This window comes from Phalacrocorax carbo, chromosome 24, assembly GCF_963921805.1.
Source record: "Phalacrocorax carbo chromosome 24, bPhaCar2.1, whole genome shotgun sequence".
In the NCBI taxonomy this organism is placed as follows: Eukaryota; Metazoa; Chordata; class Aves; order Suliformes; family Phalacrocoracidae; genus Phalacrocorax; species Phalacrocorax carbo.
Genome location: NC_087536.1, coordinates 5,127,010 through 5,142,541, shown reverse-complemented (window position 1 = coordinate 5,142,541; position 15,532 = coordinate 5,127,010). Strand labels below are relative to the sequence as shown.

The window sequence follows — 15,532 nt, the reverse complement described above, 5'->3', positions numbered from 1 at the left end:
TTGAATTCATTGAAGTGCTTGTTTCAGAAGCACAGTGACCTCGATTTAGTCTCAGTTGCTGCGGAAGCGAACCAAGCTCAGCTTTGCTAGGGCCACCCTGATGCTGGCAGGGTGCAGGGAAGCGGGTGCCCCGGCAGGGAAGGAGGTTGGGGCTCGCTCATCAAGCCGCTGGGCATTTCTTCCCCACCTGGCCTGGGCAGGCGCTGCGAAAGCTGGGCTCCCGATGTGCTGACACCGGCATTTCGCTGCTTCCCCAAGCCGGGTTCCTCCTCCAGCTGAAGCGTTACTTGGGACGGCAAATGAGTCATGAAGGTTGAATGGATTTCACATTTGGAGCCTACGTGAGGACACGGCACAAACAAACCTTGCAGGGACCCAAGCCCAAAAGCAAAGGCTGACTGGAAAATATCCGCTGTGGCAAGCGATTACAAAAGAGCTACTGAAAATTTTATAACTTGCTTCCAGGAGAGCTTTTCTTGTCAAAAAAAAAAAAAAAAAGTATAAAACCACGTGGTTCTGCTAACAGTTACATCAGAACTGAGGAATCCTCCCCTCCCCTCGCTCAAATTCAATCACTTGGAGAAGGAAAATGCCCAGAGCTTTAAAGACACGCAGGCCTCTGCTTAGCGGTCAGCGGCACGCAGAGGTACTGAAGTCAGGGAGATCTCAGCAGGGCATGCAGAGTCCTGCAAATTACACGTGGTGCATCCATTCCCCAGATGCTTCCCCGACACTGATGCAACTAACAGACCCTGGGCAAATGGAAAACAAGTGCGGAGAAAGCCTGCTGGGGCAGGGAAAGGGGCAGGCGCCTCCTCCTCACCCACAGCTCTGCTGCTGCTCTGCCCACAGCACCTTGGGCAAGTCACTTAAGGCTTCTTCCCCTCTGCCCTTTTCTTTTCTTCTCCCCCCCATCTTTTTTTTTTTTATTATTATTGTCTACATTTACCACCCAGTTTTACAGCAAAAGAGATCGCTGATGCCTCCTTTCACCTTCAGCAACTTGGCTGGAGCATCCTGAGACACCCCTGGTGATCCTGGAAAACAGGACCTTGTGATTTACTCAGTAGGGTAGGGCTACCCATACAGGGCTCTCAGTTTGGGCTTAGGTTTTGAAAGCTCTTGCAGCCCTCAGGAAGGAAAAAAACCACAACAATATCCAAGTTTGTGACATCTGAGGCGTTTTAAGGTGCTCAAAGGGTCTGACGCAAGACCAAACTTGCACGCCTCCTGTGTAGCCTGGGAAGTCCATTTGCAATACAAAGAGTTTCTCCTGAGTTTGGCAGATTCTCATGAAATATTGCAGAGCTTTTGACTACGTGCTCTCAGGAAAGTAGCAGAGCTTCTACGCATTGAAGGCCTCCCCAGGCTGGTTTCCAGACCTGCAACTCCCGATTCCCCTGGCGCAGTTTATGAAATGTTTCCAGCTCTTCACTTGATGGAGAAAGCGTGTTTACCTGGAGCTCCAGGCCAGGGCTGCCTGAGAGAGCACCTTGTTCCTCTGCTCCCTCTACCTTGCCTTAGTATTTCTTCACCAGGAAACAGGAGTTAATCAAAGCCTTAAATCCATTTGGAAATAGCTTTGCCGAAGATCTAAAAGTGTTTTTAATAAAAACCTATTAAAAGGATTAACCCAAAAGGACAAAAAGCCAAAGCTTAAAACTGCACTGGAAAAGCACATGAAAAGATAGCAACTAAGGAGGAAATTTGCATTGACAGCTGAGAAAGTGGGTGAGACAGCCTAAGTGAGTTTTTCCGTCTGTGACTGCAGGATATATCCACCCTATATAAAGCCCTAAGTATGTTTGCTGCACGTAGTTACGTCAGTATCAGCCCTTCTGCATATTAAAGTAACCGAAATGGAACATTTTCCCTGACTAGACCTGACATCAGCAACGTGCTGAAATCCACCCGCGGTTTTCACTCGATAGCCGCTTCCATTTTTGCTTGAATTGAGGCAGGCGGGAGGCTGCAGCCCGTCCTCGGCGCGGCCGAGAGGAGGAGCGTCGGGAACAGAGCACGGTTTCGCCCCCTGTGCTTTGTGAGCGAGCTGCACCACGGCAGTTGCTAGCCCCATTTGGAATCCCGCAGAGTGCCCTTCCAGATGTTAAACATCTGCAGCAGAGCCATTATTCCCACGTGGCACCTATTAGTTACCGTTGATCCATCACTATCCTCACCGCTGCACCATCAGAGGTCTTCACAGGGAGGGAAGGCGGTGACAAATCTGAAAAGCCTCCAAGGCAAACAGAGCATTCGAAGGAGGGGAGAAAGCAACGATTCTCAGCCTCCTTTTGCAGATTGAGAAATGACACTCAGAGAGAGCAAACTGCTGCTCCAAAGACCACAAGGGCAGGGAATCGCATCCAAGTGTCCCGAGGCCTCGACTCTAACCTCCACGTGAAGATGCCTCCTGCAGCCGGGAGCATCAGCTAAACCTCTAGCGCTAAAGCACTCACACTCTGATCAGGAACGTTTGGTTTTTTTCTCCTTCCCACCCCACCAGCCTAGCAGGAGCTGTGTTGCACGAAAACAAAGACATCCAGCCCGTCTCCGACAGCTGCCAGTAACAGATGCTGAGGAAAGAGCACCTGAACAGGGTAACACGCAGCAATTCTTCTCTGCTGTAATCCTGCAGCTTCCGTGCATCCGTATCTCACGGACTTCCCAAGGCAGAGGGTCTATTCTAATGTTCAAAAACCCTGGATAGATTTGAGGGTCCCTTCCTGGGGTGTATATCATCAGAGCAACAAGCAAAGGAAGGAACCAGCCCACGGAGCCTGGGAAGGGGAGGCAGAAGTCACAAAGTTGTAAAAGATAAAATCTCTTGAAAAAAGGAGAGCTTGGGAATGCCGTTAGTACCCTATGATTGGCCTGGTACTTCTGCAATTAGTTTGGCAGCTTAGCAAATAAAAACAAGTTGCTACAGCTCTTTCCAGCAGAGCTCTGACCACTGCAGGGGTGGGGATGCTGGGGTCCCCGTAAAGGATCCCGGGGTGCCCTGACCTGGTGCGGTACCCGTGACCCAGTCCAGGAGCCGAGACGTCTGTGTTTCCTACTTCCAGGCTGAGCTTTTGGGCCTGTCTTTTCTACTGATTGGGCTGGGTTGTCCTTGCTGGTCATTTCACAGAAGGGAAAAATAAGGTGCAAACTTGAATGGCTTGTTCTTGGACTTGAAAATAAACACACTGTCAGGCCAGTGCGATACCTCAGGCACTGCAGGCTCCAGTACGAAGGTCCCACGACACGTCTCATCCCTCAGAGATGCTGACACACACACACAAAAGCCTGCCCCAACTCGGGACTCTGTTTTAGTGAATCCAACTCTTTTGTCATGTTTTTTTTTTTGCCTGTATTTGCCAAGGAGGGGGGAGTGAGGAAACCAGGAAGAAATAAGCCATCATTTCATTCCCTCAAGGGTATTTCAATCTTCAGATAGCTATAGCAGACCAGCACGCAATGACATTTTCATGATCTGTGTGAGAGCAAAACCAATCCCTATCCATTCCCCTTTCTGCTCAGAGAGTAGGTTTAGAGCCGAGAGTTATTGATATAGCGACTCAAGGGTTTGCACTGAGCCTGAACAAACAGCAAACCGTCTGAAAAGAATTCAACACGCTGTAGACCCCAGCTTTATCTTGGAAGATTAGAGAGCAAAGGATCAAAATAACTATAGCGTATGTTGCTCAAGCAGTAAAGAGTGCTAAAAGCTTTCTCCCGATAACTTTTTACAGATTTGAATGGTTTCCTTTCATTACAGAGTTTCTGTTACACTGGGAGTGTTCAATAATGCAAATACAGGCAGACATATATTTTATCTTCCAACACCAACGTGTAGAGCAGCTGGGCTAATGGTCAAAACAGACTGCACATAAAAGTCAGAAGCAAGCAATACTTAATAGCTAGAGCAGACTTTTTCAAATCACCCTCTCCATACTTTATGTACACGTGGAGACGAATGCCTACAAGAAGCTGTCATATCAACGAGGAAACCTCATCTCTGAAAGCTTTACTTATTCTCGCGTTGTAGCCATACGCTGAAGCTACACGGTAGACCCAGTAAATCCTCCGAAGGATATCTGAGGATCACAAAGCAGGTATCTGCAACCAACTCAGAAGTTAAATGCACGTCTGCCAAGCTCCCACCTCAGATATCCACCGTAAAGTAGAGCCTTCAACAATATTTCAGAAGCCAGTAACCGTAGAGCAATGCTACCTCTAGGAAATACAACTGGGGTGGCTGCACCCCCCATTATAAGAAGGAAAATAAGAGGCCCAAGCCCCAAAGCCAGTGGGACGTGGCTGGTTCAGTCTAAGGCTGAGGAACACAAAGCAGGAAGGAAGAAACCATGCACAAACCCACTGTTCAGCTTCCTCGATACAAGGGAAAAATGCTGCTGAGGATCTCTACCCACAAAGCAAGTGGAGAGACCAAGCCCTTCTCAACTAGCCTAGCAGTTTCGACTTATTTAGGCCAACAGCTGTGGAGATGTATGTGCCAGTCCTTTTCCCTTTTTTTCTCCCCCTAAACTCCAAGTCCTAGAATTCAGCTACTAGCATAATTCAGACCTGCATCTCCAACCTCTCCTTTGCTTATGAAACAATGCCACCCACGTACTTGAGGTTGAATCAGCTCTTGCCTTTGCTTTCTGCTCTCCAGAGCGCTGCTGGTTTAGAGGACGGCGTGCCTCACATTGCTGACCCTGTGCATGGAGTTTGCGGGTCTGCTCCATCGCTACCGGCCTCGTTCATCAACCTTCGCTTTCCTCAGACATCCGCACTGGCGCAGACGAGCTCCATTATTGCACAAGCAATAAGAAATCCTAAGGCATTTTTCTGCTGCTTGAGTTAAGCCTCCTTAGCCTTGAAAGGCGTGAAAGAACAGAAAGGAAGATAACGCTGGGTACGGAGGGCAGGGGGAGGAGGTGCAGTACATCTATTCCTAGATTCAATGCTCTGGCTTCCACATCAACCTGCTTTTCACTGGAGCCACTTGACTGTATAGTGATATAAAAATCAGACCGAAGGTAAAATAACTCCGTGGTCTGAGGCTGAAGAGATCCTGCTCAGCTCTGCCACTCATCTGCGTGATTTCAGCCAAACTCCCTTCCCCACCTCCTTGCTGTTACCTCTGGCCTCTTGCTCATACTTCCTCACCCCTCCTGGAAAGGGAAGACAACTCTAAGCTCCTCTCACCTGCTCTGACTTGCAAAGCCTCTGCAGCAAGGGCTTCCCATCCGTGTTTGCTCAAAGCAAAGATGTGATTTCGGCTGGGGCTTCCAACGTCACCACAGCACAAATTAGGATAAAAATGGGGGGCGGGGGGAGCATCAAACCATTCTGGGCTGGGCCACATTCCCTCTGCCCCACTCCTTTCCTCGCCGAGAGCCGTGTCCAAGATCCGCTCTGCTGCTCCTCTTCATGCCCGGACACAAAAGCCCACCGCAAGCCAACATGCTGCGCTTGGTTATGAAACCAATGAATCCCAGCTTCAGAAAGCCGGGGCCTGCCCGGAGACAGCGAAAAGAAAGGGGTTTGTTTTTGAGCTTTCACAAAAGGATTCCTGGCTTGGAAAGTTTTTATATGAGCCTCGGCTGCTTTTGTTTCCACTCTCTGAACCAAATGCTTCCCCATGGCTTCGGATCTGATTGCAAAAACTGACGCAACTTTCATAACATTTGCTTTTACCTTTTGCCAGCTGTTTTGTGTTGGCAGAACAATTATGCCCAGGACAGCATGCTTGTGTCCTCCTCCACTGCCCAAGCCCATCGATAGCCTTTCTTCTTGCAACAGCCCTGAGGATGCACAGTAATCCATACAGGGAGGAGACCCTGTTCCTAGAAACCCGACTGCTACTTCGCAGACTGCGGACGCTTCCCTGGTTCTGAATCACTGGCTCCTGGCTGAAAGCAAGCCACAGCAGCTGGGATTTCAGAGGGGCTGCTCAGAAGAGCACCTCAACACTCACTTTAAACACACGGCCACATGCTACTCAGCGAGGACGCTAAGAAACCAGCTAGTGAGCCGCAGAGAACTGAACAGCTATGGCTGTATGTGCCTGCCTACAGCCAGAGGAGCTCCTCAAATGCAGGCAGGAAGGGAACTGGGATGAGATTTTGCTTCTGTGCATTTCACTTTATTGTTTTTTTTTTTTTTTAAAACAACCATCACCACGAGTGATGCTAAGGACTGCAGAGCAAGAGAGTGGAGGTATTCAGCGCTGGCTCTGGCAGCTGTCTGGTGGCCAGGCGATCATACAAGCAGGCAGCTTAGGCAAAAGTGCACTTCTTACCACAAATCCTTGATTTAACACGTGCAAGGAGCCCGTGTGCTACCTCTGTCTCGGGCTAGTCCATATCCATTGCTCTTCTGCTTTAAGATTCCCCATAATCCACTCAAACTGCTCTTTCAGTCCTTATGCCTGACCTACCCCACCGCCCCTTAGGTGCAGAAATCTATTCATATCATCATTTTTCATCTACAGCGGAGCTCCAGGATTTCTTAGCTTCCCAAACACCACGACATTAAGGCTGCAACTCGGACAAGAAACAAACTGATTTTTTTTCCGATCAAGAACATAACACGGAATCTTTCCACACAGACTTTGTTCATCCCAGAGGCATCTTCTCTGCTGCACTTAAACCCTTCACTTCCTTCCACTGAAGTCTCAGCTACCAAGTCTTTTCCCCTAAAGATTACTTTTTAGAAAGCTATCTCTTTGCATACATAGGAATGGGTGGAATCTGTTTTGATTTAAACATCTGGAGCTGTGCCTCTGAGTCACTAACAAGGTCCTAGCTGTTAAATAAATATGGTGAAATAGATGCTGCAAGACAAAGACGGGTTGCCGACGGGGGACAGCAGTCCCCATGGAATATTACTGGACCGCAAGCACTTTTTGTTTTTGGGTTTGTGCAGTACAAAAGGGTAAGGGATGGGAGTGCAGTTCAGGATTAGGGTCCAGGAGCAAATACAGTGCAGATTATAAATGACAAAAGCTGAGGCCTTTTGCTAAGCCATGAAACACTTCAGCGGCAGCCTCGTGGTTGCCCATGCAAAGCAGGCTAATGAAAAGCACTAGAGAAAAGAAACACTGGTGACAGAAGCGAGCGAGAGAAGGCAGAAGCACTGAACCCTGGAGATACTTTGGCTTGGGTGGGAGGCTTAGCTTAGGACAGGATGCTGCTCTGTTCCGTGTGCATCATGGCCCGAGGGTTTCATGATGAGCAAAGCTTTTACATTCTCAATTTCCTTTCTACTGAGCTGTTTTAAAAACAGTCTGGGTCAGACACTGCATGCTAGCCAGATTTATTACAGAACAAGATCCTACTCTGTTCTCAGGCTTAGTTAAATATTGCCTCGCGTAACAGAGAAACGATATCGCATCCAGCACGGCGGCCGTCAGCTGCTCAGGCCCCGGATACAGTCGGTGCAAGGAGACAAACAGGTTAACGCTGGTCCCCAAGGAACTGCAGCCCACCAACGCCAGCCTTGGTGCTTTCTCACCCCACCGGCGTGCTGGACAAGCACCAGCTCCCTGCCCAGAAAGCCAGCACCCTGACGTGCCACAAGCCATCACAAAGAAACCATTGAGGCAAGCAGCTAGAAACTATCACATGCACTTTGAAATTATAGCACTAAAGAAACACGGTGGCTTACCCCAAACAGCAGCTTAATTAATATTTGTCTGGAGTTAGCTCCAGAAGGGATGCTGAGAACCTTTCTAGGCACGCAAAGCATCAGCATTTGTGTTACACATGGGGTTATGTTTAGAGAAGTAAACATTTACACCAAGGGGAAAGAAGTTAAAGCACTGTTGTCATAACAGGCAGGCAAATAAACCTTTTATTGTCAAACATGCTTGAGAACTGGAGGGCTGAGACAGAGCTGAGGTCTCAGATGGTGGTGATCTAAGCTGGAACTCCCCACGGGACAGAGAGAGTCTCCACTGCGTGGCGAGAAGCTAGATAAGAGGAAGATTTATCTGTGTGCCAAGCCACAAACAATGTCCCTGTCCTGCTCCCTTCCTTACACCTTCCAGTCAGCAGCCGCTCAGCACACGGGACCATTTCATTTGGCCTCATCCACAGAGCCCAAAAGCTCCTGAGCAGGACTTAGCAATGCCCTTTCCCACTGGTTAACAACCCTGGACAATATAGTTCAAGCCACTTTTAACCTGGCATAACCAGAGCCTTTGAGCCACTGGGCTTTAAAGTGAGATTTTTTTTATGCTTCGCATACACCCAAGAAGGGAAAAGGAGGACAGAAATAGCAGCACAGCCTGGTATGTTTAGCTAGACCTTGTCTGCCCACCGTCTGGCCAAAGCTACAGTCTAGTCTCAGGTACCAGATCTATTTGTGAACTTGTAGTGGCTGCAGCAAGTTGATATATTTAAAGAAAGTCCTATTTGAAGCCTCTGTGTGTGCACGCAGAGGAAGGCGGTGGACAGCAAATATTTTGTTAAGGATGTTTTGGGGGATAGGTTAAAAAAAATACCTATCGTGCATTTATTTAAGAAATATATTAAGGGTAGGAGTTAGTTACTGTGGTCTTAGAATTGCTGGTCAACCCAGTAGGCAGTCGCAGGTGGGCCTGTGCTGCGTTTAGACAAGACTAAGTGACACGTGCTGTTTGAAAAAGCAGGGCTGCATTCCCTGCTCATGATTTTGGGAGCACACATTACACATTTTTTTATTTCAGAGCTTCTGGCATCCTGCAAAGACTTAGGAAAACATTTAAGACTCTGCACACTCTTAAACTGCAGGTTTTGGCACTGTATGAAGGAACCTTAAAGCAGGCCCATGCTACGCACCCGACGACTTTCAGATGCTTGTGAACTGCGAGACGAGGCAAAACCAGCAGTTGCACTGCACTTCTGCATGCATTTTGTCCTGCTCTGTGCACCTTTTGCCATGACATCTTAGTGGAAGGAGGAGTGCAGCTCAGGGCAGTCGAGGTGCACAGATTCCGCGCCCAGCTCTTCCCCTCCACTTAGCTCCTAGAACCTGGCCCTTCCCCTTGCTGGCTCCACCTGCGGAACAGGTACAGGGCTTACTTGGGGCAAACAGACAGCACAAGGCCCCACGTGCTCAGAGATCTTCAGCTAAAGCAGCAGATTCCACTTGTTATAATTTTCAAGGCTTGAATTATCGCAGTTCAGCGTATATATTTACAGCACTTACTGTCTGTCCCTCCCGAACTCCATCAGAGAGTCAGCAAGGAGTTTCTGTGTTCTCAGATACGCTTTGAGCACTTAAAACCAACACGATTAAACTTTTCTTTTCCTTTGAGCTCCCAAGCCACCACTCACAACGCGCCTGCCACGCTGCAATGCCTACAAGAGCTACCATTACGAATCGAGTGGGTAACGTGCTCTGCCATCATGGTTAGACCCACGTTGTACATCAAGCCACTAATGCGAATTACAGCGTGCAAAACAGAGCTTTCACGCCAGGCTGTGGTTAAAAAAAGAAGGAACGCAAGCAAATCAGACTCGGAGTTAAACAATGGTGTTACTTTAACAGCTTTGGCCCTTCGTCCTGCAAGTGCAGATGCCTCAGAGGAGGCTCACAGCAAGCAGGTTCAGCATCAACCTCCTCCAGTTCCCAACCATCCACGCAGGCTGCGGGCAGCCTTTACCTTCACACACAATTACTGGGTTAAGCCATGCTCAGCCACACACTTGCAGTGCTTCCAAGCACAGCTACTGCTTTTTTTATTTAACCCTTTCAGGGTGTGCAGCTTACCCTCTCAGGGCTGGAACCCGCAGGAGGGGGGAGAGGAGGCGATACCAGTGGTGCCTGCCTTTCCAACTCCTAATGCTCCCAAAGGCAAACAGGTAACAGCAGACAAAGTCACACCACAAGCCCTGCTCTCTCCATTACCGAGACGCTGTCTGTATATTTAGTTTACGCACTTAAAAGAAGAGGGGGAAAAGCCCCTGTGTAAAGTGCATTCAATGTCATCACGCCCACGTCAGCATCAAACGCTGCTCTCCTAGCTTTGAAAAGGCGAGCAACCTTCAGTGTTTACGCAGCCACTGAGCTAAAGGGGTATCAGGCTAATTCTGACCAGCCAGCAGCCCATGAAAGGGCTGTCCTGCTACGCACATTCATCACCCTCCAAGAAATAATCCTTTGAACAAGTCCCAAGGCTAAAAAGCTGCAGTGGCTGCGGAAAATAGCAAGCAAAAATGATGGGAGTTTCTCTGCCCTTTAGCAGCAAACTGATGGATTTCAGACCTGCTCCAACCTCCGCCCTGTTAACCTCTTCCTGCCTGTCTCCCGTCCTCTTATCACATACCTTCCGTCACTCACCCTAGACTGAAACGTTTCACTTCGGCCTGTGACCGGCGAACTTGTCTCACAGAAGCAAGGGTCAGGCATTGCCTCTTCCCAACAGGGCAGGGAACGGAAAGGCTCCGGGAGAGGAAGAGATATGACGTAAGCCCCAAAATATGAGCTGCGATGGGAAAAGATCTGTCTGAGCATATATATATATATATAAGCCAAATGGTTTATGGTGATGGAAAATTTCATCCTATACTACTTATCTGCAGCATTTCCAAACTGGGAAATGGAGGTATGTTGGTTGTCCAATAAAAATAAACTCTGCTCGAGGGCTATCATGTTGCTTTTAAAAGAGTGTGAACTCTCTGCCTGTCAGATTTTAGGAAGCAAGGCCAGATTTGAGCAAATGTCAATTTGCACAGCTCCTCTGAGCTGGAGCCCCATCAAAACAAAGTCAGATGTCGCCTTATACCTACTGGCTTTCCACATTAAATCTTAGCAGGACTTGGCAACCCCACAGAACTGAGCACTACTGGGTCTTTAAGACGCTCTTCCAAGCGATGGATTTAAGGTGGTCTATTTCTCCCCAGCAGTGGGAGCACCCAGAGCTCCCTATTACAGGCAAGGGAAAGCAAGTGCGATGGCACACGCTTGGCGATGGGCTAACAAGGCTGCACAAAGCACGTATGTCCCCTGAATGCTTGCAACAGGAAAGCAGAACAAAACTGCTGCCCCTACCCCACCGCAGCTTACACCCTGGCGTACACTGAAGTCAGTGCTTCCTCCTGTTAATCTGCTGGCTGTAAACACATCAGTTTGCAAACAGTCAGGTCCATTTGGGGATCATTACAGTTGTTACTAACCAGTGTGGGAAAGTAACGTTGGAAGGTGCAATTGAACACAAACTCTGTGCATCGTCTTAAGCCAGACCTATTTTGAGTAAAGCCTGGTTTTAAAAAAGCAGCTTAAGGGCAAACTGAAATACCTTCCACTGGGAATCTCAGTAGGGAGTTCGTACTGGTTTAGCTCTGCCAGCGCAATAGCTGAAGGCAGCGGGACTGGTAGAGAGACCTGACCACAGCACTGCTGCTCAGCCTCAGCAGAAAATTCCAGGCCTTTCAACCCCCGATCTCATTCCAAAGAGAAAACATCACTCGGGCGAGCTTTGGGCTACAGACTAAAGAACCCAGCAGCTTACAAAACGATGATGTTTCCCCTGGTGAACGTGAGGTATGATACGCAGAATTCCCAGGCATGTTAGAGAGGGCACAGACTTTCAGCTTGCGTTCACACAAGCCTTTTGACCTCCCTGTTTTGGAGTTTACGACCCTATGAGTAACCCCGCTCATCATCTTTGACTCAAACTATGTCACGCCAGCTGCTAACGAGATAAAGCAAAGATTAAGAAGAGGAGGAAAGCTGAGCGAGGGGGAAAGAGTTTAAACATTTGACAGCTAGCTGTGACTGAAAAGTACTTCCACAATGGCATTTTAAAAATTTATAGCACATCCCCTTTAGCCTTAATCCTGCTGCAATGAAACCAGCAGAAAAAGAACCCCTCAGCTGCCAGCGATCTTATAGGGACGTAAGAAAAATCAGCCTGGTTTCGTGGAGTAGAAGCAACAGGGTGGTGCTAAGTTGTTCATAAAATTTAAGCAGTGATAGAGAGGGGAGAAGCTCACACACACAGACACGGACATGTAGAGCTGGGGGTGACAGCAGCTGCTGCCCAGAAAACGCAACACTATTTTCTATCACCAGGCCAAAGTCACAGGGGCAGCCAGGCTGACAGCTCTGTGTAGTGCAGGTACTTAAAAATAAAGCTACTCTATTTTACTTCTTTTCCCCATCAGTTCAGCGTCTTTAATCACCAGTGGCCCTTAGCAATTGCTGGGCATACTGCTGCTTGTCACGTCAGCAGATGCCTTCACCCATCCATAGCTCCCAAGAGCCGCCAGGACATGGGGAACATGACTTCTCTCTGCACCTATTTCTCCTGAGTGATCCTGCTGGTGAGTCAGGCTTCTGCTACATGAACTCCTTCAATCTCATGATTCATTTTACTTATCGTATGTGAAGATTAAGCACCCACACAGCATCAACACAAGCTAGCCCTCAATTACCCAATGTGTTCAACTCATTAGTCAACCCCCAGTGCTTAGCTAATGGAAAAGCAAAGCTCTCCAAAGCTTTTATGATTAATATCTGAAGCATCTCGTAGCGAAGTGACCTCCGTCTAGACTAAAGCATCTTTTCTTCCAGGCCTCTGTTTTGTGGATTCACGGTGGCTTTGGGGAAGCACACGTCTGCCAAAGCCATCGCTGATGTTCCATGATCTCGCCTCGTTCCCTGAGCAACAAGAGCGCCATTGATGGAGGCACCTTGGGATCCCTCCGGAAAGCCTGCTTTCCCACATTAGCCAAGTGAAGCAAGGTCAAGGCAACAAAGAGATTTTCAGCTCTCATACCCTATATCTGCACCCTTGCACGGGAACCTTCCATGAAAGCGCTGAGCGCTGCCTGCTCACGCAGACGGCGTTCCTCCTAAAGCCTCAGCAGGGCAACGGAAGGTTTGACTGAGCATATTATCTTCTCTTGTGAAGTATGCTGCATTGCATTAACCTCCAATGGAAAAAATCTGGTAGAGGAAAAATGCTGGGAGACCCTTTCTAAATCAGTGGCTATGAAGTAACTGCTAGAATGATTTTGCTTTAAAGTGATAAAGAAGGTTGTATGCATTGTTTCAGATCATGAACAAAGCCAAGATTCAGCCATGGAAACCACACGGTGGTATACGATACATCCTAGATTCCCTGTCTGCTTAAAATAAGATTTGACTGTGGTTACTGGATAGGCTCTTTCCATAAGTTTTGACCAAGAGCAACCGCTGAATTTGCATACTGAACCACCAGAGCATCCGAACACAGGAGATGTTAGCCGAGTCACCACAAATACTTTCCAACCTGAAAAGCTGAAGGGGAAAAAGAAACCCCAAACAAACCCCATGTTTTTCTTTTTTTCTTTGAAAAGCTCAGCCCAACTTCTTTCCAGCCCAGCATTTTCCCAGCTCTTTATTCTGCAGAAATCAAGTAAGTCCACTGGAAGGTGAGTCAAGCTTTTTGCTTCTGTCGTTTCCCCAAGCCTCAGCCTAGCAGCCTAACCCAGTCACCGGCCAGAACCCTTCCCCCAGTGACCAGCCCACGCTTTCCTCTCTTCAATTCCTTTCATCACTTCCAGTACTAAGCCCCCATTCCCGCAAACATTTCCATACCGTTATCATGGTTACTTCGTCATTGCTTAGCCAAACTGTGTAAAAATCTCTTTACCTCTTTCCTTAAATATCCTTAAATATCCTTAAATATCAAGCCATGGCTATAAGCCCTGTTCACCTCCAAATTCAAGCCTACCTGCTGATCCCCACTGTTATACCAGAGACCTCCAAATTGCTCCCAGTGCCGAAAGGGAGTGATCGGGGGAAAGAAAACTCGGTAATTTAGTGCTATGAACCAACCAAGTCACCCAGGTGTAAGGTCTATGAGCACAGCACATACCCCGGCTCTCAAAAATCCATTCTTGGAACCAGTTTTCAATTCTGAAAAGCAACTGCGGAACAGCAGGAATATATTTTCTCCTTACTTATGCTATAAACACCCTTTCAAATTGTTATTATACACATAACGCTTTGAACAGCCAAAATTCAAATATGAAAGCTGCATCTTTAGCCAGCATCTAGAAGCACTGTCAAGAGTTTGCTTTAACCATAGCGTCCAGCTGGGATAGCCAGCTGTAGCAGCAGGCACCCATGTCCGCAGAAGGCTCTTGACCAGCAGCTTATAATTTTAAGTATGTTTACCTCTATTTGGTTAAGCAAGGAGTTGTCAAACTTGAAGCCAGGGATTCTCTTTTCACTGCAGACCACTCCCACGTCTTCGGTGTGTTTGCAGTCAGTTACTCCCCAGCCATTTGAAGTGCATGCTGCCAGGGTGGTCTCCTTGCCATTACAGTGGACATTGTCCATCCAAATTTTCCCTGAAGGGGAAAGAAAATAGAACTGAGACTCACAGAGAGGATAAATCTAGACTGTGCTGATAGCTGATAGGGAAGCAAGTAAGGCCGCTGTGCTCTTACTGTGTCAGGGGAAGAGATTACTGCTAAAATAAGCTTGAATCGACAGCTAAGGAACATCAACGATCCACCTCAAGCACTTACTAATGGCAAACAGCTTTCCCTTTCGCTTATCTGCTTGGTAATAAAAAAATACCACCAGCCTGGGGCAGATCTCTGCTGCAGTCCTGCTCACGGTGGTAAATGACCTCCTCTGATGACAGCCACTTCAGAGCAAGCAGTGTCGCCGGGTCCCCTCGGTTTGGCTGATTAGACCCTGCCCCTCTAATCATACTCACCACATCACCCCTTCTCTATTTAAGGCTTCTCTTTATATCATTTCTCATTTATCAAACCCTCATTACATCTCTTGTAGAAGACAGCTCCAATTTTTGATTAAATGCCCTAACTTTTTAAAAGCAGATTTTTACAAAAGCTGCAAAAGCTTTAACAAACCACTATTGATTGCAACCTCCTGTTATTTGGGTGCTCTTTGAAACCCAATTGCCAGATCCAGTTTCCAGACTGTAACTACCACTTTTCCTCCAGCAAAACCTGGACAAAATATGCATATGCACACGAGCGTGCACGTGCACATGCATATATATATATATATATTATATTTTAACAAATCAGGTCCCTCAGAACTCACTTCTAAAATGAGCAGAGAAAAAAAAAATCAATATGCGTCACCTCTAAACTTTAGGTCACGCTTTCCCAGGAGCAGCTGAACGCAGAAGACCCAGCAGCATCTCTGAGATTCACCTTTACAAAGCGCCCATTTTCCCTTTGGAAATACGCTGGGCGCACAGTGCTCCCTGTGATTTGCCCCCTAAACTGCAGGGAGCAAGAGCCAACAAGCAATTCCCACATTTTAGGAACCCAAACACTTTGCTTATCTGAGGAATAATAGGTCCTTTGGACAGAAAGGACTGCCTGACCTTCAGAGCCCCTAGGAGATTCTGCACTATTTCCCTCGGCTGTCCCAGCTTTGTCCCAGCAGCCCCAACAGGTTCAGTTGGTTCACCACCAGACGATGGATCTGCCAGCCCTCCCCGAACAGGAGAGCAGAAAGAGCTCCTGCCAAGCCTGCTCTGGGGTTTGGGGAAGGCGTGACCCGCCCCGTGCGGGCTCTCTGC

The 15,532-nt window shown here is 47.9% G+C and overlaps 1 protein-coding gene across 4 annotated transcripts in view; it reads right to left on the bottom strand.

Annotated features, from left to right (window-relative positions):
• LOXL2 (lysyl oxidase like 2) overlaps positions 1–15,532 on the bottom strand; it is a 56,667-nt gene that overhangs the window by 29,093 nt on the left and 12,042 nt on the right. For 2 of the 4 annotated variants that reach the window (XR_010376215.1, XM_064472718.1), the window contains exon 3: positions 14,143–14,318. Coding sequence is in view for 3 of the 4 variants with exons in the window: in XM_064472718.1 (XP_064328788.1) it covers positions 14,143–14,318 (176 nt within the window). In the remaining variant the exon portion in view is untranslated. Of the gene's footprint in view, positions 1–187; positions 296–10,317; positions 10,397–14,142; positions 14,319–15,532 lie in introns of those variants that run through there. The other 2 variants (XM_064472719.1, XM_064472720.1) reach the window with 2 other exon arrangements.